Source organism: Cherax quadricarinatus, chromosome 28 (genome assembly GCF_038502225.1).
Source record: "Cherax quadricarinatus isolate ZL_2023a chromosome 28, ASM3850222v1, whole genome shotgun sequence".
Lineage (NCBI taxonomy): Eukaryota > Metazoa > Arthropoda > Malacostraca > Decapoda > Parastacidae > Cherax > Cherax quadricarinatus.
In genome coordinates, this window is record NC_091319.1 from 19558885 (window position 1) to 19586260 (window position 27376).

Sequence of the window (27376 nt, forward strand, 5' to 3'; positions counted from 1 at the left end):
TTTTTACACTTTGCCGTCCTTGTGGAATCCAGAAAGTTTCCCTAATACAATTTAAGGTATCTTGTACCCCACCATGCATTACATTTTTATGGGCATTTAGAACAATCAAATTTGTTAGATGATGAGTTTTGGGCAGTAAGATAGGGTGTTTAGCATAATAACCCAATTCAGCATTTTGTAACCTACCTCTGCACCTAATTACACTGTTCTCTAAATACAGCCCCAATTTCTCTATTATGGAACCTTTCACAATTTTTCTTTCCATCATCAATTTAATCTCATTTCCATAGATTTCCTCCTGTACCCTCCTTATCCAATACTCAAGAGGATGTGAAAACTTATATGATATATTCATCTTGTTTAGAAATTTAAACACCAACTTAGTTACATTGATTAGTTTGGGTAAAGAAGAATACCTATTTATATCAATGGCTAAGGGAGGACAAACTATTGGAGCGGTGGTCACAGTAATTTCAACAGGAGCAATATACTCCTTTTGTACAGGCCAATTAGCTTTATTTACCAACCAGCTCGGTCCTTTAAACCATGATACAGCATTTACAAATTTAGCATAAGGTAAACCTCGAGACATGAAATCAGCTGGATTCTCCTCACCAGGTATATGATTAAATGTTAACACATGCTGACCCAAACTATTATACTTCTCTTGCATCTGATTAATTTCAGTGACTCTGTTTTGTACGTACACAATTTTACTGTTTCCATTACGAATCCATTGTAAGGATACCTCATTATCAGACCAAATTACAGTGTCGCTAATATTTATCTCCTGCAACTTATTTCTTATATAATTAGCTAATTTGACACCTACATAAATGGCTGTTAATTCCAACTGAGGTAAAGTACATGATTTAATTGGAGATACTTTAGCCTTAGACATAACAAGAGAGATAACACTATTACATTGAAGGTAAGCAACTGCTCCATATGCCAATTTTGAAGCATCACAAAAAATGTGGAGTACATTTTCCCCATTTGGATTGGCCACTTGGTGTGGGAACTCCAACATTGGAATTTTCTCATAATCACCAATTAATTCATCCCACCTGTTAATGAATTCCTCAGGTAGAATTTCATCCCAAGCACATTTAAGTTTCCATGCTTCCTGAATTAATAATTTCCCTCTTATAGTAAGGGGTGACACTAAACCTAGTGGATCAAAACATTTGGAAACTTCAGCAAGCAAAACTCTCTTAGTTAATTTATTGGGCATACTGTAATTATTAGGTTTTAACATTAACAAATCTCTCTCAGTATCCCAAGTTAAACCCAGTACATTACTACATTTTGGCATTTCATCTCCAGGGAAATCTTTACTTATTTTGTCCTTTAATTTGGACGAATTACTATTCCATTCCCTCAGAGGCATATTTGCACTTTGCATTATTTTATTAGCCTCTCCATAAGTCATTAACAGTTCCTCTTCAGTTGATGTCACACCCAGGAAATTGTCCACATAAAATTGTTTGCTCATTACTTTACTCAATGGACTTTCCATACATTTAAGGTGTGCATTTATCGTCGCTTGAAGTAGGAATGGACTGGATGTAGCACCAAATAATACGCTCCTAAAGCGAAAGGTTTTCAGAGGGCTAAGTGGGTCACTAGGATTCTCAGGCCATAAGAAGCGGGTACAATCCCGGTCAGCCTCTTGTAAACCTACTCTTAGGAAAGTTTTACTTATGTCAGCCGTAAAGGCATAGTGGTTCACTCTGAAATTTAATAAGATATCTCCTAATTTTTCCGTCAACGACGGACCTGTCATCAAACAGTCATTTAAACTAGGTACATTTTTGTTATACTCCTGGCACTACAATTAAACACAATTCTCAGAGGAGTGGTCTTAGAATCCATCTTCACTCCGTGATGTGGCAAATAGTGACCATAAATTTTGGCTTGCTCAGGAGGTACCTCTTCTATAAATTTATTAATTAATTGTTCAGCAATTATATCATTATAGGCAGTTAACAATTCTGGTGTCTTACTCAGTTCGCGGAGCTGAGCCTTTAACTGTCCATATGCCATTCTGTAATTAGTGGGCAATTCTGGATGGTTCAGTCTCCACGGAAGTCGCACCCAGTATTGTCCAGATTCAAATTTTACATCTCTCAGGTATTGATCCTGAGTAAAAGAATCGTCTGGACTTTCTTCATTTACATTTATTCCAATGCTGTCTAATTCCCACAATTTATGCACTGGCTCAACACCATCCTCTATGGAAGAATTATACTTGGGTACGATTTGATGAGTAAGACACACAGTTATGGTATTTGTAGTTTCCTCTAGTCATGAATTATTATTACGAGGAATCCTACCATACATTACTTGGCCTCCTGCAGTCTTCAAAAGGGTGACACCACATTTCTTTACCATGCCCTTTACAAAGGAGGCATAATAGTCACTACCTATCAAAATATTTATTGGGCCTACAGAATCATCACTTACACCAGAAGGTGCTAAATATACATTATGTGAAAGTCTTTCTGTAGCTTTACTAAGTCCTACTGTAGATATTTTCTCTGGAAGTCTATCAACAATTACTGCATTAACACGTTTTTTCTCATTGCCCAACCTGACAGTTACATAAACAGTGTCATACAATTGAGCCCTTTTATCCGAGAGAAAACCAGATAATTTTAAAGTTGTGGGATCTCCCATCTGTACTTTCATACCATCAAGACATTTACGTTTTATGAAAGTACGCCGGGATCCCTGGTCCAATAATGCAGTTACATTTTTTTTATTTATGTCTTTTATCATCATTTTTTACCTGTAACACAGGTAAGGCTACTTCATTAAAACCATCATTATTAACATTAGCAGCAATTTTTACATTAGCCACTGTTGTGTCAGGATTGTCAACATTATCATTATTATCAACATTATCATATAGACCTTTACACATGACTATATGGTGTCTTCCTTTGTGACATTGATAACAGAAGTTTAATTTGGCATAACAATCCTTTACATTGTGATTACCCAAACACCTGATACATCTGTCAAGTTCCTCCAATCTTTCAACTTTATCATTCCATGAAATGTATGCATTGCAATTCTTAGAAAAATGAGTACCCTTGCAGAAAAGACAATCTCTCTTTTCTTTGACTGGTTTCTTATTAACTAGGCTACTCTTAGGAGGGTACTTATTCTTCTTACCTTGTGGAGAATCATTTTTTCTGACTCTTGCTACTTGATATGCACCTATGCAACTATTTTTAGGAAATGAATTTTGATTATTGCCATTGGGATAATTTTTTCCTTTGTGAAAGTTGACAGATACCTCAGATTTATTATATGTTGCATCTTTAAAATGAGTTAGTTGGCTGGTCTGCAACTGCACAATTAATTCTTGTAGACCTAGTCTTATTTCCTCAAGTCCAAAATAACCTTTGTGATATTTATTCGAGAACCATTCAAGTGTTTTACAATTTAATTTATTCTGTACCATGGCACTCAATAACCAGTCTGATTCCTTCAGATTATATTTATTACTTAAAGTTTTGAGAGTGCTCTCCAGTTTAACTCTAAACTGTTGTAAACCTTTGTAAGTGTGATCTGGAGATTTTAAATTAACAATGATATTCACTAGATCCAACCTACTTTGTTCTATATTACCATAGGTGACCCTCAACAAGTCAACTGCTTCTTTGTAAGAATCATCTACATTGGGAAAGGCTTGTATGAGTGTGTGAGCATCTCCTCTTACCTGTCCTTTGAGGTAAAATAATTTAGTTACACAGGCTAGGTCACTCTTGTCATGCACAGCTGCTTTAAAAATTGACCAAAACTCCTCCCAGTTTTCTCCAGGATTAAATACAGGTAAACATAATTCTGGGAGTTTTGGCAAAGGCATCTTATTTGTTGGAGCAGACTGATTAACTGCCTGGTTTACACATTTTAATTTATTCAAGGCCTGACTTTTCCTCTAATTCACAATACTGATTAATCATAAGATCTACTTCAGTCTCATCTACACAGTTTACTAATAAATCTCCTTCACATTTGTTGTAATATAATTTGTATGAATCATATCTCTTACCTGGAGTTTACCTGGAGAGAGTTTCGGGGGTCAACGCCCCCGCGGCCCGGTCTGTGACCAGGCCTCCTAAAGCATCTAAATACAATTTTAAATCATCAGTATTCACAGTTTCTTGATTCATTAATTCCAAGCACTTATTATATGCCTTGGTTACATGAACTTTTCTAGCCTGTATTGTTGCTTTCTTTACTCTATATTCCATATGTTTGTCTTTTATATTAATTTCCTCATTTTCAGCCATGATGCAATGTATTAAATTCAACTTAATTAATAAGACTGATTACAACTTACAACACTGATACAACTTACCTCTGAATAAATCCTAGCTACTTGAGCTTAGCAATTACATATAAAAGATTGTAATATAAATTTTAAATGTACATGAGTACAAACCTTTAACCAGCCTTGGCTTATCAAAATTATTATACAAATTAATATAAATCCTTGCCAGAATTTGGCATAGCAAAATTAATATTATACACAATATAATCTTTAGCCACACTTGTCTTATCAATTACAATTACACTGATATAAATCTTGGCCAGAATTGTCTTATCAAATTAATATTATACAAATACATTAATATAAATCCTAGCCACTTTGGCTTTGCAAAATTAATATTATACACATTAATATAATCTTTAGCCACACTTGACTTATCCAAATTAATATTGTAATAATTATAATCCACTACACATTAAGTAAATTTGTGAACTTAACATCCACCTCCTTCTGTCATTTCACATATAATTATTAAGTAATTAACTAATTAATGACTTCACTAATTACCTCTGGTTCAAGAAGGACCAACGGGCAAATTAAATGTGGAAAATTGCATATATCTGAATGTATCATTATATACATAACAGTAAATGAACATAGATAATTATTATTTATCAGTTAGACAAGTAGGAATTTGGGACATCTAGGTCGCAAAAAATGTCCCCCTTCAATACCTACCACTGTCATATTCACAAGTTGCTCTGGACCTATTAATTAAATGAAATATACATCACCAGGAATGCTGGTAAATATATAAATTTGTGGACTGTATATTAAAATTAAAAAAGGATTATAGTATATACACATTTATATAACAGAAAGAGAATATCTTAATCATAACACTCACCAATTTGACTGGAGATTAATGTGTCATGTACAGGACCCCCCCTTTTGCCTACATTTATGAAAATTTTACTGGCCAGAAATTAAACATAAATTAGACAGCTTATCTGAGGTTCCTGGAGTTGTCCTGTCCTGTCGCCTGATATCTCAAGTTATGCAGGAATGCACATCCAACAATTTCGCCTCCTATTTGAGAGGTGTCAGCCCAATTTTAACCTCTAGAGCACGAAAATTCCTTCCCATTACACTAACGTTGTATCCAATTCAAAAACCAAAATGGCGACTCTCCTCTTTTTTAAAAATACACTTTTATTAAATACAATATAGGGCATCTATTTACCTATAAATTACCGTATTTCTAGAAAATATACAGTATTTTCCACAACTAGCATGCCTATGCATTTCGGGCAGACTTACAGAACGCATACGCTGAACCTGGCCGAGTATAACTCGATGCCTATTCATCTCCAAGCATGCACACTTCTGCACTAGTTGTGTCTGAGCTGCTTCAGACATAAGAAGTGACTCATGAGCACCATACGGTAGCTACAGCCTATACTGTACTACAAAAAGAAATGTTATTTCTGTGGTGGACTATTTCCTATCGGCAACAAGTGCCCAGCACGTGATGTTGCCTGCAATAATTTGCAGAAAGAAAGGGCATTTTGCCAAAGTCTTCCGGTGAAGGGCATTGGTGAGTATTGCTACACTATAATCCCACTGCTCCTGCAAGTAGTTTTATTTCCTTAGAGTCTCTCACATGCAACTACTAAAGTGACAGCAAATGGGTACAAATTTGATGATCGACTCGTGTAGTGAAAATTCTGCTAGATTAGATCTAATAGAATAAGACTCAATTAAAGAGATCTCTATGATATTAATTTCATTAAATACTAGCTCCTAGGGTTTTCTAATATAACCTTGGGAATCAATGACTAAACTTAATTCATTTACTAGCCTTGGAGTTTTGAAAGATCTGTTTTGTGACCTCCTTTAAGGCCAAGATTTCCAGAAACAACACAGAAGTTTGACATTCAAGTGTGGGGACGGGGGGGGGGGGGATATAACCAGAGTTCACAGTTCCTGATACTAATTCAGTCTGTACAATCTTACCAGTTTTGATTAACGAGCCAAACCTGCCCCATCCCTCATAATGTAAATCCATTTCAACTGAATCACAGCGCGTCGGGAAGGATGACCGTGTGCTGAGAAACAGACATCTCACTTGCTGTCAAGCTAGTGAAATGAGGACGCTCATGGTGAACGAAACGTCTCCTAAATAAAAGATCCGCATGAGTCTTCTTGATACACTTGTGGGTGCTAGTTATCGTGTGTGCTCTGTAATAATTGATTTCAGATTTCTACTGGCAGGACTCTTATGAAACACAGGAAAATAAAAATCTTCAATAGGTTGTAAGATTTTCCTGTCATCTTTCATGTCCGTGAACCAAAAAGAAAAAAACAAGCAATCATATCAGAGTGCAAATCATTTAACAGGCTTCCGTTTCTCAAACAGAAGACAGGACAATAATACTTCCTTAAATAGTTGCTGTTTGTCAACACTGATCAGTCCACGACTCGCTCACTCATTAAAGGCTTCGTAGAAAATTTATTTTAAAAAATAATATTGGATGATCAAGTGTGTCCCTGACTGCACACGATCACTGAATAAAAATGTACTTCTTGAAGTAAAGCTATATAGGCTATGTTCATCAGAGTTGTGCTGCTGCTCAGACCAGATACCTTGAGGGATGTGTGATGTAAGGCTTAAAACAACAGACGTGTATCCATTCTTTTACAGAAAAAAATAGCGATATTTGTACAGGTTATATGTTAAACTGCTACAGTTTATTCACTTTATATTAAATGATCTTTGTTTCAAAAACTAAAAATATAATGCCGATGATCAGTTACAACAATTTTTATAATAAACTCTATATAGTTAATGAAAAGTTAATGTGAAGTGAATGGTACTCTAAACAGGCTTACAAAAATAATAAAAATTTCATACAGTCATATAAACATATTTACATCAAATTGTTCAAGCTTTTTCTCGTGTGTCCAATATTGCTTTATTATACCAGTGTCCAGAAGCAGTCGGCCATCAAAACGATCATCAGGTGTTCCTGATATCTCTTCTTCATGATGGTTGTGTCTTGGTGAAATCATTCACCGTGTTCATCACCAAAGCCACGTAGGTTGGGTGGGAAAATTCAAGTTGAGAATGGAGGAAAGGAATCTTCAGGAGCATCCGATATTCCGTTTAAGAATGGTATACAATACCGACAAGATAAAATTAAGACACATGTGCAACATCTGGTATCTTTATTGTAGACGTTTCGCCATCCAGTGATTTTATCAATACAAATTCCAGAACATAACTTGACAGTAGAACTATGTACAGAAGATGAGGTAATCAGTCCCTCAACCTTGGAGTAGGTGCAAAGAGCACCGTAGTCGTGGAGATTCTGAAGCAGAAGCAATTCGTCTGACGCTTATATACTAACGTCAGGTGGAAATGGGACGGGTAGCAGACGAGGGGAACTGGGGAATCCCGCCTACCAGTGACAATGCCCTCGTCTGCTACCCGTCCCATTTCCACCTGACGTTAGTATATAAGCGTCAGACGCCTTGCTTCTGCTTCAGAATCTCCACGACTACGGTGCTCTTCGCACCTACTCCAAGGTTGAGGGACTGATTACCTCATCTTCTGTACATAGTTCTACTGTCAAGTTATATCCTGGAATTTGTATTGATAAAGCCACTGGATGGCGAAACGTATACAATAAAGATACCCAGATGTTGCACATGTGTCTTAATTTCATCCGATATTCCGTTAGGTGACAGAATGTTAACAGCGCTTCACAGTAATTCTTTATGTATTTATAATCATCACTGTGATGACTGCCCATAAAATCTGCACAAGTGTTCTTGAATGTCGCCTGTACCCTCAGCTCAGGATCTTGGAGACTTTCATCAAAATGAGGATCATTTAGCAATTTCCGAATTTAAAGTCCGATGAAGTTATCTTCCTTGAGTTTAGCGTCACTCTGGGAAACCTCTCCTTCAGATAGGCAAACCTTGCTCCTTCTTTATCCAAGGCTTTGACAAAGTTTTTAATGAGGTCTAGCTTGATGCATAAAGGCAGAAATATGTCCCTTGGGTCGACTAACGGCCTGCGTAGTACGTTCTTCACACCTACCTCATGATTCTCGAAATGTCCACTTACATTGAATGTAGTGCTGTTTCGTATCTCGAGTGTCCCATAAGTACTGAAACAACAGTACTTTGTAAGTCCACCTTGCAGTTCCATTAACGAACCTGTTAATTTAAGGTCACCACAGATTTTTCCACCCAAATTTTTCATGTTCGATCAGAATGACAAATTTATGCATTGTTTCCTGTTTCTTTCAAATTTCTAGCTACAGCTAAAGCTAGACTTGGTAGGGTGTTGCCGTCTTGAAGTAAGATTGTCTTCAGACTTCAGACTTATTTTGCTGGAATAAAAAAATAATGCCACATTGCAGGATCATATTTACAGGATAGTGATTCTAGTACAAGGAGATCCTGTGAATGCTCCACCAGTCTGACTGTAGAAGGAAGATCTGTGTGTTATTTTAGATTAGTTTTTTTTATATATAAAAATCCTTACACTTGTGTGATACAGAAATAATCCGCGGTGTGATCCTTTGGTTGCCTCCATACCATCGGGACTGCAAATGGCATATATGACTTCCAGCAAACCATTCGTGTAAGGAGTTGGAGCAAGTCACAAAATAGAGATGAGGTGCCCATAGCTTGTCCTGATCTCTGACCTTCATACCATAGTAATAAAAATAGGTTGTTATCACAAAAGACGTGAAGTTTCGTCTCTGCTTCGTCGGAGTAAAGCTGCCACATATATAACAATAAAACAAAATTACGGAAAGAGTAAAAAAAAAAAAGGCGCAATGCTGTGGCTGGGACATTATACGAATAAACCTCACAAAGGATAATGAAACTTATGGCATCGTTTCGGTCCAACTTGGACCATGAACTAGTTTGTTGAAAATTTTATATTATACCTACAAGTTGAAGAGTATGATCTACATCCACTGGGGAATCTCGCCTACAGTGACAATGCCTTCATCTGCTGCACGTCCCTCATCTGACGCCAGTCTTCATGCCTATGCTTCAGATTCTTCAAGACTACGGTGCTCCTCACCAACTCCAAGGCTGAGAGACTTGATTACCTCGTCTTCTGTATATAGCTCTACAGTCTTCCCATTATGTCTTTGAATTTGTATTGATAAAGCCACTGGATGGCGAAATGTCTACAAATAAGGATACCCAGATGCTGCACATGTGTCTAATTCTTCATCTTATCCGTGTTACATACCATTCGCATACATCTTTATTGTTGGCTGAAACGTTTCGCCTACACAGTAGGCTTCTTCAGTCAAAGACAGAGGCAGCAGGCGTAGTAGCTAAGTAAAGATGATGTAATCAATCCATCAACCTTTACTTCGCTACTACGTCTGCTGCCTCTGTATTTGACTGAAGAAGCCTACTATGTAGGCGAAACATTTCAATCAAATATAAAGATACCCAATTGTTGCACATGTGTCTTACTCTTCATTAGTAGCCCACGAGGGTGGTACCAAAAATACAGGGATGGGGGGACCAAAGGGCAGAACTCACCTAGGCAGAAGAAAGGAAAGGCAAAGAAAATACAGGATATGAAAAAGGGTAAGGAGAGGAGGGGGAGATAAAGATCAGGTCAAGTCACAAGTGTTCTGAAGTTTTGAGCATTTGACAATGTAATGAGAAAGAAAGGCTTCTACAGAGAAAAATCCAGGACTAAGATTCATATTAGGAAGCTGTTTATAATGAAGGGTAGACTGTTTTGGCAGAGGACCAGTTAAAAGGATGACTGTGATCTTCATACGACAGAAAAGAGCATTATTAATGTTGGCAAGTCTAACACTTCTTTTGTGTTCTTTAAATCTGTCAGAAAAAGAGCGGTTAGTCTCTCCAAAGTATTGGAGAAGCCAAGAGGAGCAGCAAATGGAATAGACTCTGGAAGCATCAGTAGCAAGAGAAGTACGAACTAGAACACTACGAAGGGGGTTAGTTTGGCGAAAAGTAAGTTTGATATTTATGGAACGGAGAGAGTCGTTAAGATTTGAGAGACTGGAAATATAGCGAAGGCAAAGAACAGGAGATTTCATAGGAGTAGATAGTCTGGGAGAGAAGAAAGTCCGTTTAGCATATGAGAAGGCAGTTTCTGAAATCATAAGGGTAAACAAGGTGAGAGAACGAATTGCAAAGAGTGGAAATTTCCGAGTCAAGGAACTCAGCGTCACGAATGTGAAGACACGTAAAAAGGGAGGAATGTGAACAGTCTCTTGACAGAAGCAGCATGGTAAGAAAAGTAGTGAATGTACATGCAACTATGCATGAACTTTCGATAAACTGAGAAAGAAAAACTTGTAGCCAAGAAATGGACATGCGCATCAAGGAAAGGAAGCAAAGTGTTTGATTCCGTTCAGCTTTGAACTTGATGGAAGGTGCAAGATTGTCAAGTGCATCGAGAAATGATTGAGAGAGACTAGGGTCATGTGGCCAAAGAGCAAAGATGTCATCAACATAGTGGAGCCGGAGGGAAAGGCGTACACCAATATTAGGAAGTAGAACAGTTTCGAAGTATTCCATGTAAGGATTAGCAAGAACAGTCAATAGAGGAGAGCCTATAGCAACACCGAAGGTTGGATAATAAAATTTACCTAGAAAGGAAAAAGAGTTGGAGTCCACACAAAGGCGAATAAGATCATGAAAGACATCAGTAGGTATAGGGAGATGAAGTAGCCCTTCGTTGGCCTTCACTCTAAGAAAATTGAGAACATCATCAAGAGAGACGGTGAAGAGGGACACGACGTCAAGACTTAACATCTTACAGGTCGGATGTGGCCAAAACATTCAATGAAACCTTGAGAGTGACGGAGGTGAGCAAGAGAAAAGTTACAAGTAAAGGCTTGAGAGTTTTGGCCGGTCAAGAGTTTTAGGGAGACCATAGAAATAAAGTGGAGAGGGACAGATAACACGGAAACATTGAGCAAGATCAAAGTCAGGAGGACAGATCGGAGAGAATCCAAAGTTTATGATTGAAAATTCTCTTGATGCGATCATGAGGGTTGGAAACGAAAGGAACGTAAATGTTTGAACCAGAGAGTAAGGCTTCGGCTTTTCGGAGGTAATCCTCTCGATCAAGGACAACCACCGAATTGTATTTGTCAGAAGAAAGGAAGACAATATTGGTATTTGATTTAGAGAAGAAAGGACAAGTTGATAGCGAGGAGGAAGGTGGCATTTCATAGACAGCAGGCTATCAAGGGTAGGACTGAAAGCACCACGAACAGAGTGAGGCTGACGAAAGAATTCAAAGGAGCTAATCAAAACAAAGAAGTTCAAGCTAATGCTGGGAGAGTGTGACAGAAGACAGATTAGTAACAGTATGGGAAAATTTAGACCAAGGACTATCGGAGATAAGCTGAAGTTTGTTCTGTAGTTTAATAGAATGAATTTTCAAATTAAAGAGGGCAGTGTAGAAAGCATTGGTAGTGAGAAGGTTACAAAGACCTTGTGGGAAAGAGGAAAAGAGAGCACGTTAAGGTAGACAGAGGGTGAAGAAAACATCAGCTTGAGACTTATTAGAAAGTATGACCTGCTGAAGTAAGAAGCAGGCATGATCAAGAAAGGGAGTGCCCTAGGTGGTGAATTTGAGAAAATGGGAGAAGGAAGGAGGGGGGGGGGGTTGGCAAAACTTCTTTAGCAAGACAGTCACATAGAAAGTGAAGTTGGTTCTTATGGCGCCTGGAAGCAATAGGAACAGCCTCATTTAAGTAAAAGAAGGATTTAAAAGAAGAACAAAAAAAGTTGGAAAGAAGTAGACGCTTTTCTTCAAGGTCCATAAAGAATAAAAGGGAACAATACACAAATAACCAGCGCATAAGATAAAGAAGCTTATGACGACGTTTCGGTCCGACTTGGACCATTAACTAGTCTGTTGAAAATGGTATAAAATATCGACAAGTTGCACATTTTTATTGTTGAAACATTTCGCCTACGCTGTAGGCTTCTTCAGTCAAACACAGAAGGTTGATGGACTAAGTACACCATCTTTACCTCGTCGTTTCTGCTGCCTTCAGTCCTTTCTCTGTATTTGACTGAAGAAGCCTACCGCGTAGGCGAAACTTTTCAACAATAAAGTTACCCAACTGCTGCACATGTGTCTTAGTCATTAACTAGTCACACAGAGGCTTGAAGGATTTAGGTTCAGATTCAGGTTCAGGTTCAGGTAGGTTTGCCAGGACGGGGCCTGATCCGGGTCTTACCCATGTGGTGACCCGGCAGTGGCTCCCGAAGGAGTGTCGGAGATTGTACAAGTGATGTACTGTTTACAACCCTATGGCAGGGGCAGCCCTATGGCTGGGGCAGCCCTATGACAAGGGCACGTGAGTCTTCAGGTCAGACTCAGTATCGTTTACAGCCCTATGACGGGGGACAGCGATGAGTCGTGTTCGGTTTAAGTGGTGTCAGGACCCGTGTTCTCGCTGGTATGAGGCTTTCAGCTCTCCGAAGCTCTGCCTCATTTGAGCCATTCTCAACACACGGACCTCAGCCCGAGTGTCGGGGCGATTCAGTAGATTTTCTGGAGGTGTGTTGTGACTGCTGAATACTGCGTGGTTTGACTGATTGATTCGTAAGGAACTGCGTCCCGACACGGGTCTTAATCCTAAGATGATCTGTCTGAGACTCTCGAAGGAGATGTCAATATAATTCAGTTCTGTGGCCGCGATCAGGGTCGGGACTAGAGCTAGTATATATGCAAGAGGGGGGACACAGGGATATGGGGCTGGGAGAACAAGAAGATGTACAAGTAGTGGTAGAGGTAGTGGCGGTAGTAGTAGTAGTTGTAGAGGAGGTACAAAAAAAAGAAAAAGGAGCACTGCAGGAGAGCTAATGGCCCACAAGGATAGGACCAAAAACACAGGGGAAAACCCCATATAACATTAATGTCGTTTAAGTAACTACGAGGCATTGTAAATTTATAACTTGACATTCGAAAATATTTAATTTGAAAAAGAGAAAATATACAGTTCATTAGTGAAAAAAAATTCTCACAAATTCACAAAACTCAAACAAAACCATGCATCACCTTCCACAGAATGACCAAGCACTCGGTAGACAATAATATAGTTGAAAAGTTATTGGGGGTAAGGGGGGTCCACTACACAAAAATTATATGTTTTGTAGCAAAACTAAGTTCAGAATTGAATTCAGTGTCCCAACATTAGTTAGAAGCACATATTTTTAAATCTGAATTGAAACCTTTGTTGACCAGTGTAATCATTATTTGTGAGTGAAATATGGTATAATACTGTGTGATAGTGCAGTAAATAATTTAGAAAACCGACAAGTTGAAGAATGAGACACTTGTACAACATTTTGTAATCTTTATTCTGGAAACGTTTCGCCAGTGAGTGGTTTTTTCAGTCCAGTACAGAGAAGAACGGTGTATACCTGGAGTTTACCTGGAGAGAGTTCTGGGGGTCAACGCCCCCGCGGCCCGGTCTGTGACCAGGCCTCCTGATGGATCAGAGCCTGATCAACCAGGCTGTTGCTGCTGGCTGCACGCAAACCAACGTACGAGCCACAGCCCGGCTGGTCAGGAACCGACTTTAGGTGCTTGTCCAGTGCCAGCTTGAAGACTGCCAGGGGTCTGTTGGTAATCCCCCTTATGTATGCTGGGAGGCAGTTGAACAGTCTCGGGCCCCTGACACTTATTGTATGGTCTCTTAACGTGCTAGTGACACCCCTGCTTTTCATTGGGGGGATGTTGCATCGTCTGCCAAGTCTTTTGCTTTCGTAGTGAGTGATTTTCGGGTGCAAGTTCGGTACTAGTCCCTCTAGGATTTTCCAGATGTATATAATCATGTATCTCTCCTGCCTGCATTCCAGGGAATACAGTTTTAGGAACCTCAAGCGCTCCCAGTAATTGAGGTGTTTTATCTCCGTTATGCGCGCCGTGAAGGTTCTCTGTACATTTTCTAGGTCAGCAATTTCACCTGCCTTGAAAGATGCTGTTAGTGTGCAGCAATATTCCAGCCTAGATAGAACAAGTGACCTGAAGAGTGTCATCATGGGCTTGGCCTCCCTAGTTTTGAAGGTTCTCATTATCCATCCTGTCATTTTTCTAGCAGATGCGATTGATACAATGTTATGGTCCTTGAAGGTGAGATCCTCCGACATAATCACTCCCAGGTCTTTGACGTTGGTGTTTTGCTCTATTTTGTGGCCAGAATTTGTTTTGTACTCTGATGAAGATTTAATTTCCTCGTGTTTACCATATCTGAGTAATAGAAATTTCTCATCGTTGAACTTCATATTGTTTTCTGCAGCCCACTGAAAGATTTGGTTGATATCCGCCTGGAGCCTTGCAGTGTCTGCAATGGAAGACACTGTCATGCAGATTCGGGTGTCATCTGCAAAGGCAGACACGGTGCTGTGGCTGACATCCTTGTCTATGTCGGATATGAGGATGAGGAACAAGATGGGAGCGAGTACTGTGCCTTGTGGAACAGAGCTTTTCACCGTAGCTGCCTCAGACTTTACTCTGTTGACGACTACTCTCTGTGTTCTGTTAGTGAGGAAATTATAGATCCATCGACCGACTTTTCCTGTTATTCCTTTAGCACGCATTTTGTGCGCTATTACGCCATGGTCACACTTGTCGAAGGCTTTTGCAAAGTCTTTATATATTACATCTGCATTCTTTTTGTCTTCTAGTGCATTTAGGACCTTGTCATAGTGATCCAATAGTTGAGACAGACAGGAGCGACCTGTTCTAAACCCATGTTGCCCTGGGTTGTGTAACTGATGGGTTTCTAGATGGGTGGTGATCTTGCTTCTTAGGACCCTTTCAAAGATTTTTATGATATGGGATGTTAGTGCTATCGGTCTGTAGTTCTTTGCTGTTGCTTTACTGCCCCCTTTGTGGAGTGGGGCTATGTCTGTTGTTTTTAGTAACTGTGGGACGACCCCCGTGTCCATGCTCCCTCTCCATAGGATGGAGAAGGCAGTTCTTGATGAACACGGAGTTCCACGAGTCTGGCCCTGGGGCAGAGTGCATGGGCATGTCATTTATCGCCTGTTTGAAGTCATTTGGCGTCAGGATAACATCGGATAGGCTTGTGTTAACCAAATTTTGTGGCTCTCTCATAAAAAATTCATTTTGATCTTCGACTCTCAGTCTGGTTAGCGGCTTGCTAAAAACTGAGTCATATTGGGACTTGAGTAGCTCACTCATTTCCTTGCTGTCATCTGTGTAGGACCCATCTTGTTTAAGTAGGGGCCCAATACTGAACGTTGTTCTCGACTTTGATTTGGCATAGGAGAAGAAATACTTTGGGTTTCTTTCGATTTCATTTATGGCTTTTAGTTCTTCCCGCGATTCCTGACTCCTATAAGATTCCTTTAGCTTAAGTTCGATGCTTGCTATTTCTCTGACCAGTGTCTCCCTACGCATTTCAGATATATTGACCTCTTTTAGCCGCTCTGTTATTCTTTTCCGTCGCCTGTAAAGGGAGCACCTGTCTCTTTCTATTTTACATCTACTCCTCCTTTTTTCTTAGAGGAATAAGCCTTGTGCATACATCGAGTGCCACCAAGTTAATCTGTTCTAGGCATAAGTTGGGGTCTGTGTTGCTTAGTATATCTTCCAGGCTTATATCGGTTAGGACTTGGTTTACTTGGTCCCACTTTATGTTTTTGTTATTGAAGTTGAATTTGGTGAATGCTCCCTCGTGACTAGTCTCGTTATGTCGGTCTGGGGCTCTATGCATACATGTCTGAACCTCAATTATGTTGTGATCTGAGTATATTGTTTTTGATATAGTGACATTTCTTATCAGATCATCATTGTTAGTGAAGATGAGGTCCAGTGTATTATCCAGTCTAGTAGGCTCTATTATTTGCTGGTTTAAATTTAATTTTGTGCAGAGATTTAAAAGCTCGTGTGAGTGTGAGTTTTCATCAGAGCTGCCTCCTGGTGTTATTACTGCAACAATATTATTTGCTATATTCCTCCATTTTAGGTGCCTTAAGTTGAAATCCCCCAGGAGCAAGATGTTGGGTGCAGGAGCTGGAAGATTTTCCAGACAGTGGTCAATTTTTAACAGCTGTTCCTGGAATTGCTGGGATGTTGCATCCGGAGGCTTGTAGACTACCACAATGACTAGGTTTTGGTTCTCGAGATCCCCCCCCCTTTTGCCTGTTCACTCTGTCACATCTGTATAGGTTGTAACCTGGGATCCATATTTCGTTGTCCAAGTGATCCTTTATGTGGGTCTCAGTGAAAGCCGCGAACATTGCCTTTGCCTCTGCAAGCAGTCCACGGATGAAAGGTATTTTGTTGTTTGTTGCTGGCTTTAGACCCTGTATATTTGCAAAGAAGAATGTCATCGGACTGGTGGTGTTGTTGGTACTGGGGGGGGGATTTTTTTTCCGGCATTAGTATCTGTATCTGTTGGTTTGGAGTGGAGGCCATCGACTGTGGTTCCACTCCAGGAATGACTGGATTTGGTGTACGATTTCTGCCATTTCCTGCCAGTTTTTTTTCCTTCCTGGCACTAAAAAACCTCTCCCTCTTGAGTGGCTGTGGCTACCCAGGTTTTCCCATGGCCTGGATGTTTTGTATCTTTTTGTACCCTTTAGATGGTGTGCCTGGCAATTTAAGTTATAGCACAATCTTTCCTGTACTGAAGAGGTACACATTTCAGGGTGAAAAAGCTTACAGGGAGGGAGTTTGCATTTTCCTGTTGTCATATGGGCATGGCATTTTCTAGGGTGGTCATAGTTGCACGTCCCGTCTGTTTTTTTTCCAGATTTCGCATGTCTGCAGATACCAAGTGCATAGTATGTGCACAGGCTTGGTTTCCGTTTGCCTTGGGTTTCTGTGACTGTATTCCCTGTTGGTGCATGTTTCCCTGTCTTATTCCTATCCTCCCTAGCACCAACAATGGAGCTCCCACCAGTTGTTTTTGGTAATATATCCTCACTATTGCTAGTGGAGTCCTCTTGTTTGCTATTTCCTGTGGTATTTCTAGTTTGCAATATTGGTTTTATCTTATCTATGACTACACTTGTTTCCCCACTATGGCTCCTGTCCCCTATGAGGTCATTTATATGTATTCCTTCCTGCGTATAATTCCCGACTACCTGGACAAAATCTCCAGCTTCACCATTACTGTCTCCCAGGACAGCACCTCCAGCTTCACCATTACTGTCTCCCAGGACAGCACCTCCAGCTTCACCATTACTGTCTCCCAGGACAGCACTATCAGCCCCACATTTACTGACTACCAGGACATCACCTCCAGCCTTACAGTTTCTGACTACATGGCCAGTATCAAGGGCAGTACCATTCAGCCCAGACTTTTTATGTTCCCATCTGTTGTAGAAAGCTTCCAGGTTGTCTATGAAAGCAGCTTTGATGTTATCCTCTTTTAATACCCTTGTGATTTTAGTCCACAGATTTTCCTCATTTGGGAGTCGATGTGTTCAATCTGTCAATCTTGAGAAATAGATTGATGCTTGATGGACTGAACACAACGACACGGTGGCCCGTGGCCTGGTAGGCAACGCTCTCGCTTCACACGCTGTGTCCATGGTTCTATTCCCTAAAAAGGTGGAAACATTGGACGTGTTTCCTTACGCCTGCTGTCCCGTTCACCTAGCAAGCAAGTAGGTACCTGGGTGTTATTAGACTGGTGTGGGTAGAATCCTGGGGGACAAGACTGAGGACCCCAATAGAAATATGACACAGTCCTCGGTGATGCACTGCCTTTCTTGGGTTATCCTGGGTGGCTAACCTTCCGGGGGGTAAAAATTCGAACAAAATCTTATCTGATTCCAGGCTGAGGGACTGGTTACCTCAAACACCTCATCTTTTACCCTTCGTGTTGGACTAAAGAAGCCACTGGTTGGCGAAACGTTTCCACAGTAAAGATTCCTAAAACTTGCCCAAATGTCTCATTCTTCATCGTGTGTGATGGTTGTGATGTCCATGTTCAAGTAACTTCAGACCTGCTGGTGGAATTCTAGTCAAATATACAGTCAAATGAACTTGGTTTTAAGCTTGACTTGCAGCAAAGGAAGAAAAAGAAGTAGAAACTCAACAAAGACTACTAGTATGCTTTATTTCCCTTGTAGTTAAAGAGCTTGTTGATAATAACCTAATGAGAGTTGTTAATAAGCTTGTTCCAGGTGCTACCTTGGTACGAGTACATCAATCTTGTAGTACATGACTGTGAAGAATAAAAAGGCACAGTACTGTAACTGGAAACATCACTTTTTTCTTCCTTTTTATTTTTGGAAGGTTATAAATGACCATAATTTTTAAAGGGGTGGACCGGTAAGCCAGCGGAAGGCCTCGGTCAGATGACCAAAAGCTCCAAAGGCGGGTCATCATCTGACTAAGACCCGCGTCAGGAAACATTTGTCCTGTTTCCTGACGAACCTTACCTAACCAAACCTGTAACTGGGACAATGTACAAATAATCCACATATACGAGAAAGAAACTTACGATAACGTGTTGGTCCACCGTGGACCATTAACTAGGCACACAGGAGCACGAAGGTTGGTAGTCAGGACGGCGGGACGGAAGCAAGAGAGGAGGAAAAAGTAATACGAAAAAGAAGCTAGAGGAAGTGATAGTAGTAGTAGTTGGTAAGGACCCCAATGGAAATAAATAACTTTGCCTGTCCTTTTTCGGGTTATCATAGGTAAGTAAGTTTATTTAGTCACAGGCACACATAAGTACAATTATCATAAATAGTGTAAATTACCTTGGAAAACCGTAAAAAAAATCAAAGTCCTTGACTATGTGTGATAAATGTACTTATGTGTATCTGTACCTAAATAACCTTACTTACTGACTTATTCCAATAATAATAATAATAATAATAATAATAATAATAATAATAATAATAATAATAATAATAATAATAATAATAATAATAATAATAATGGAATTAAAAGGACCCCAATGGAAATAAGTCACTGACTTTTTTGGGTTATCCTAGGTTCTCTACACATATGCTGCTATGTATGATAATCTATGTATCTGTATTTGTGTACATGAATGGCATATAATACCGACAAGATGACAATTAGACACATGGAACATCTGGGTACCTTTAATGTAGAGGTTTCGCCATTCATTGGATTTATCTATACAAATTCTAGGACATAATTTGAAGACAATAGAACTATATACAAAATATAAGGTAATCAGTCCCTTAGCCTTGGAGTTGGCATGAAGAGCACTGTAGTCGTGAAGGCTCTGGAACACAGGCAAGAAGGCTGGTGCTTATATACTGGCGGCAAGTGAAAAAGGGACAGGTAGCAGAAGGCATTGTCACTGGTAGGCGGGATTCCCCAGTGGAAGTAAGTCACTTTGACTTTTTTGGGTTATCCTAGGCTCTCTACACATATGCTGCTATGTATGATAATCTATGTAACTGTATTTGTGTATACCTGAATAAACTTACTTAATATACATATGAATATATTTCTGCAAGTACAAGGTATGCAGACCTAGCTAACGCAAGTCATTTTATCTGTCTTTTTGGGGTTATCCTACGTAATTTACACAATGTATAATAATTGTACTTATGTGTACGTGTGCCTAAATAAGCTTACTTCAGGGTAGTTGACTATGTTGAGTTTGAGTGTGGCGGTGAGTGGTGGGTGGTTGGTGTGAGGATGTTAGGGCCGGGAGGAAGGTTGTGTGAGGTGCGCCTCACTTGTCTGCCTCACATCAGCTGTTTGTTTGGGACGACCACAGGAAGAAGGACTCAGGAACTCAGTGCTCAACTACACGGTCCTCTCTGCACACTCTCAACATGTCTTCACGGTACTTAGTTAAGAAAAGATACAAGAATCTGTCAAGATATCGCCTCTACAAGAAAGAAATCAGTGGCCATGATACAAATACTGTATTTATGGTAGGTGGAGGGGATTGTTTAGGTTGATGACGTACAATTTGTGATCTGTATATTTCTGTATTGTTATCTGATAAGCTAGTGTACCATAAAAATGGAAAACAATGTGTGAATGTGTAAGGTATTTCTTTTTATTCGTTAGATTTACACGTGCTCATTGAAATTGGAAAGAATGGGTCCTTCATAAAGTACCTTGAATTATGCAACACCTTTAACTACTTCACCTGCTGCTACCTTCATCCTGGTGTAGAGTTCTTGATCCAAGGAAGGGAAACTGCCCTTGGGTTAAACTTGGTTGCTTTTCATACAGTAAGCACTGTATGACCCCCACAGGAAATAAGTCACTTTGTCTGACTTTTTTGGATTAGGTAATTTAAACAATGTATGGTAACTGTTCTTATATGTATCTATGCCTAAATAAACTTACTTACTTATAGATTTAGTGTTTCTGGTGAATATAATATTGTAATAATTATCCAGCTAGTACAGATATCAAGTATATCAATACTAACATTGTGGAGGAATGACACACTTGCAACACTAGATATTTTATTAAAGAAACTTACTGTCTTTTGCTTTGTCAATCCAGTAATTGATAAAAGCCCTTTTTGGATAAAACTTTTCCCAAATAAATATTCTTAAATGTTGCCCGTTTGTCCTTGCTTGCTATAATCCACCTGCTGCTGCAGTCCTGTGAGGTAGTTTGATGAATGTTTTGCTAGAGAAAGTTGCAGAAGGAAAAATGGTTGGCTTTTTTCCAGAGTGGTGAGGAAAGTAGCAATCTGTTGCTTCATCACTTGTGATTGAAGGATGATGAGTAACATTACTTCTGCATGACTGCTGAATTCAGCATGATGGTTACTTCTCTGGGTGCTTGAGCTGTATAGTCCTTGTGGCTTAATGCTTCTTTTTGATTATAATAATAATAATAATAATCTGGGTGCTTGAATATGTATACTGCAAGTTTATTTGTATTTACATAATACAATAGTGACCTGTGGGGGTGTCACACTGCCATGAAAATATAAAACATGTATTTTTTTTTTTTACAGACTTATTGCCTTACTTGTTTTGCAGTTGATACTGAACCTAAAGGTGTAGCTGTCAGGTAACTGGTAGATGCCTTATTAGTATCAGTGTACCAGTAATGTGTGCTGCAAAACTTCCCACAAAATTGTGAAAATTAAGTAATGTTTCCTTGTTTACAATGTCGAATGCTTCTGAAAATAAATTTATGATCAAGGCTGTTACCAAATGGACCAAATTTGAGGAAGTTTAGTACTGTATTCAGTCAAAGAGTGACTCTGTATTTATTATTACAATGTATTTTACTGAACTAATATAATTTGAATCATGGCTTTTTGTCTTGTTAAACAGTACTGTACAATGTTTCTTTATAGACAGCATCAAAACAATTGCTTTCATTGCCACTGACAACCATCGTCAGTTTATCTGGACATTTACATTAGTCTTGGTAGTCTGGATGTCTCGCTTTGCCCTGGGCATCGATAGCATAATCAAGAATACACGAGTGAAGGTATATTGTCCATGCTAGGCAGGTCTAACTTGCATACCAGCTACACCCATTAGTATACCTGTCCAACCTATATTTAAGGCTACACACAGTTCTCACCTCAGTGACACATGTTGGTAAGGTCATGTGTAGATTTTGCTAAATAAAACTTAGCTTTTTAGGGAAGCTAGTTCCTTATAGTGTGGCACATGAAAAATTTATAAAAAAAAATAGGCAATGGTCATTATTCATTTTTATTATAATCATGGAGTGCTAAACCCATGAGGAAGGGGATGGAAGGTATTCAGACTAAATTCAGGGAACTGAAGCACAGATCCAATTCCCCAGATCAGGACCCCCTCACCAGCATCAAGGAACCTTCCCTGAGGGGTGATCATTATTCAGTATTAGCTTTTGATACAGAAATACTATTGAGCCAGCAGACTGAAAAAGTGTGACTTGCTTAGTGAAGGCCTCTGATTTTTTTTTTTTTCATTCTGTTCTGAACAAATAAAATTGTATTTAACCATAAAACATTAAGTATGTGTGTGTGAAGCTATGGAACTTAACAATAAAACCTGCTTGTTATGCCCATGTTAAGAAATTGGTGAAAGTTCTCTGATTGGTTGTAGCATGTTTGAAATAGGACTTTTTTTCAGTGAAGTTCTCTTAAGTTTTGTAATACAGTAATGACTGATGAAATAACTTGCCAGAGTACATGAGATGTATGAAAAAGGCCATACTACACATCAAACCTAATTTTTTTTTTTTCATTTTTATGAGCCACACAGATTAGTTACAATAGTTAAACATTCAGATTTGTTATACAGTACATTTTGAATTTGGCGTGATTATAATACAGATATAATTCGATACAATATAAGGCTCAGAAGAAAGCTGCTAATTATGTAAGTGCATTTTGGTCAAACTAATCATAAGGCTTACATACTACTAGTATCTAGACCTATTACATAATTTTAGCACTGCTGGGGTAATTCGTTATACTCATAAGTATAATGAGATGGGTTGCAAATGAAGAATTGATTACTATTTACAAATAAATTGCATTGAATTTACACCGGATCAGTGATTTGCAGTTTATGGAATGGTTGAACTGAGCTGGTGAAATCAAAGAATGACAGTTTACAGACAATTAACCCTGTGACTGTTTTGGTCGTATATATACGTCTTACGAGCCAGTGTTTCAGACGTATATATCCTCAATAATTCTAGCGGCTTCAAACCAAGCGGAAGAAAGCTGGTAGGCCCACATGTGAGAGAATGGGTCTGTGTGGCCAATGTGCACCACAAAAAAAATCCTGCAGCACACAGTGCGTAATGAGAAAAAAAAAACTGATCGTTTTTTTTGGATTAAAACGCCGACTTTGAGGTGTATTTTCGTATAGTATTTATCAATGTATTTGCGTTTTCATGGTCTTAGCCGATAAAATGGAAAACATATTACAGAAATAGAGATGATTTTCATTACTTTGACGATGAAAACAACCTTGAAACTGAGCTCAAAGTAGCGGAAATGTTCGATTTTTACCAATGTTCAGGAGTAAACAAATCACACCACACGTCCAATACACGTCAACCGGGGAGTCTAATATTCTTTCACTAGTACACTGATATTATTTATACCATTTTTACATTAATGCAGTAGTCTGCATAACAGTAAATTTTGTATTTTTTTGTATGAATAAAAAATCAAAATAGAAAGCAATAATAATATAAGAGGGGCCTAGAGATGTGACTAATGAACAGAGGATATGTTATTTTAGTGCCAAGAATGTCTACCTTGTTTATTCTGGACCCTATATTGAAATTGGCATCTTTTTTAGTTTGCGTGAAATTGGCCAAATTGCCAATTTCTGACCACAATATTGGGTAGTCCAAATTGGTAAATTGGAGGTTTCTTGTACTCAGCTGATAGGTAAAATGGAGTTCTAAAGAAATAGCTATGAGTTTGGTCAACTGGAACAACGGAATTGGCTGAAAATAGGGCTCAAAGTCGGCGAAATCGCCGATACGCATATGTCGCAGAGACTGCTAACTTCGCGGGAGCGTAATTCCATGAGTTTTCGACCAAATTTCGAGCTTTTGGTGTCATTACCATCGGGAAAAGATTCTCTATCATTTCATAAGAAAAAATAATTTTTTTTTTTTTTTCAAAAATTTAGCGACATAGAATGACAGTTTCAGAAAGGGGCCTGAAACAGTCAAAGGGTTATTGGATATAATATTTATGAGAGATTTAATAAGTGTTTTTTAATGGATATAACAATTACAAGAGATTTAATAGGTACTTTATGAGATATTTTTTGAAATTTCAGTCAGTAGGCTACAAATTTGGGTGCCTTTTATCTGCATGGTCTTTTTAAGCTGGTTGAGTTCTACATGTGAAATGTCAGAGATACTTGTTCCTTGTATTATGTCCATGCTTTCTGTTGCAGCTCTCCAAATAGAATTTATGCTGTGGGTATGTGTTTGAATTAAGTATCCTGTAGGCATTGCATGCATAATAGAAAGTGTGAAAATTTTATACATTAAGAGTGATTATTTAAGTAATTATTCTGAGAGCTGTTTTTTGGTGAGTAACAACAGGTTTAAGATGATTAGCTGTTCTTGATCCCCATGCATAGGTACTACACACAAGGTATATATATGGATAAATTAGAGATTAATACAAAGTAAATAGGGATGTTTGGGGAGCGTAATAATGTGTTTCTGAGAGAATGCTTACAGTTTTGAAATTTTTTTTGGAATGTTCTGGTTTCTTGTGATGAATTTTAGTTTGCTGTCCAGGTGTATTCCCAAGAATTTCCTTTTGTCCTGCTCATCAGTTGGTGTATTGTTTAATATATATTCAGATGAATTTCTTTTGCTTTATTCTCAAACATTATATAGAAAGTCTTGCCAATATTGAGTGTGTTTGTTGTGACTGAAGTAGATATTTTGTCACGTTCGGTATTTACTGTGTTGTTGAGTGCAGTGGGATCAGGGTTTGAAATGACAAATGTGTCATCGGCAAACAGAATTGATTTGAGTTCCTGTGAATATTGGGAAGATCATTGATATAGATTAGGTATAGCAAAGGGCCCAGAATACTACCTTGTGGAACCCTTATATTGATCGATAGGCTGCTTGCGGACTTAAGTCATTAATGGTCACATGTTGGTGTCTGTCACTCAGGTAAGATTTCATGCTTGAGAGAGAGCATGTTCTCTTATTAATGTTCAGATTTTAGCAGTAGAATGAAGTTATACATTTGTTTATATATTATTTTTTTCAAAGGTTTTGGAAAACAGACAAATTTGAAATTGGCCTGTAATTATTGACTTCTGTTGGATCACCACTTGTTGATTTGTGTAACTTCTAATAGATTAAGTATTTTAGGAAAACTTTTGGCTTCACTTGATTTATTGAACAATTCTGTAATAATTGGAGATAACACAGAAGCTTTCTTGTATATTTGTTTCTGGATTTATTTTTTTTTATTTTTATTTTATTATCACACCGTTTCTGGATTTATTTTTTAAACTTGCAACATTCATCACCCACGCTTCACACCCATATAAGAGCGTTGGTAAAACTATACTCTCATACATTCCCCTCTTTGCCTCCAAGGACAAAGTTCTTTGTCTCCACAGACTCCTAAGTGCACCACTCACTCTTTTTCCCTCATCAATTCTATGATTCACCTCATCTTTCATAGACCCATCCGCTGACACGTCCACTCCCAAATATCTGAATACGTTCACCTCCTCCATACTCTCTCCCTCCAATCTGATATTCAATCTTTCATCACCTAATCTTTTTGTTATCCTCATAACCTTACTCTTTCCTGTATTCACCTTTAATTTTCTTCTTTTGCACACCCTACCAAATTCATCCACCAATCTCTGCAACTTCTCTTCAGAATCTCCCAAGAGCACAGTGTCATCAGCAAAGAGCAGCTGTGACAACTCCCACTTTGTGTGTGATTCTTTATCTTTTAACTCCACGCCTCTTGCCAAGACCCTCGCATTTACTTCTCTTACAACCCCATCTATAAATATATTAAACAACCACGGTGACATCACACATCCTTGTCTAAGGCCTACTTTTACTGGGAAAAAATTTCCCTCTTTCCTACATACTCTAACTTGAGCCTCACTATCCTCGTAAAAACTCTTCACTGCTTTCAGTAACCTACCTCCTACACCATACACTTGCAACATCTGCCACATTGCCCCCCTATCCACCCTGTCATACGCCTTTTCCAAATCCATAAATGCCACAAAGACCTCTTTAGCCTTATCTAAATACTGTTCACTTATATGTTTCACTGTAAACACCTGGTCCACACACCCCCTACCTTTCCTAAAGCCTCCTTGTTCATCTGCTATCCTATTCTCCGTCTTACTCTTAATTCTTTCAATTATAACTCTACCATACACTTTACCAGGTACACTCAAGAGACTTATCCCCCTATAATTTTTGCACTCTCTTTTATCCCCTTTGCCTTTATACAAAGGAACTATGCATGCTCTCTGCCAATCCCAGCACCATAATTATAGAAGCAGCCTCATTTGAAATAGTTGGTGATAGGTATAGAGGGCTTAGGTGGTTATCAGTGAAGTAATCATCAACTTAAGCAAGAGAGTGGGATTTTTCTGGCTAGATGTGTTCCAGTAGAAAAGAAGCACGTAATTTAATTTATTTGCTCCCTCTGAGGCTTGGATGGGAAGTTCATTAAGTTTGGTTTGATCTATTTGGTCAACTTTCCAATGCCTAGTATCTAAGAGTCTTTTCCCAGTCTTTTTTTTATATCTTCTTAGCATAATACTGTGCAGGTGTGCCCTGCATATACGTATAAAGACACACAACATATCCCTCCAAACTGCCAATATCCCAAACCTCTCCTTTAAAGTGCAGGCATTGTACTTCCCATTTCCAGGACTCAAGTCCGACTATATGAAAATAACCGGTTTCCCTGAATCCCTTCACTAAATATTACCCTGATCAGACTCTAACAGATCGTCAGGTCCCAAGTACCATTCATCTCCATTCACTCCTATCTAACACGCTTTCAATTATACCCATTATTTATTCAGACTTCGTACAGTAAATATATTCACTATTAACTAAGGATGAAAATATTTTAAGGCAAGTAATGTGTGTACTGTATGCATTTTTTTAGGCTTAGCTCTATTGTTCACTTAATATATGATAGTGTAAACCTGTTATCAGGCTTTTACTTGCATTTGAGAGTGAGAAAAGGCTGTTTCACTTTACAGCCATTTAAGCTTTACAGCAGTAGCCCGGAACCTAACCTGCTGTATAAACGGGACTCTCCTGTATATCTGTTTTTATTTCTATGAGCATTGAGTGTAAAATCTACTGCCAACAAGAAGTGAAACATCTGACAAATTGTGTGATGTATCATGAAAATTATGGTATAGTATCTCATCTTTACTCTTTACACTCCTGACTAACTGAGACACCCAGGCTGAACAAGGACTTAATTTCTCTTCAGTAACTACTGTTATAGGTGTATTGTATATTCTTAGTAAAACATTATATTTGTCCATATTCAAGATTGTGGTTAAGTACTGCTGTGCACTCACTAGTGATTCCAGACTTAA

General features: G+C 38.7%; 1 protein-coding gene across 1 annotated transcript in view; it reads left to right on the forward strand.

Moving 5' to 3' along the window:
• Positions 1 to 19996: 19996 nt before the first annotated feature.
• Positions 19997 to 27376, forward strand: part of LOC128693322 (short transient receptor potential channel 4-associated protein) — a 123745-nt gene continuing 116365 nt past the window's right edge. The window contains exon 1 of the mRNA XM_053782944.2: positions 19997 to 20236. Within this exon, the coding sequence (XP_053638919.2) occupies positions 20135 to 20236 (102 nt within the window). The 5' untranslated portion in view covers positions 19997 to 20134. The remainder of the gene's footprint in view (positions 20237 to 27376) is intronic.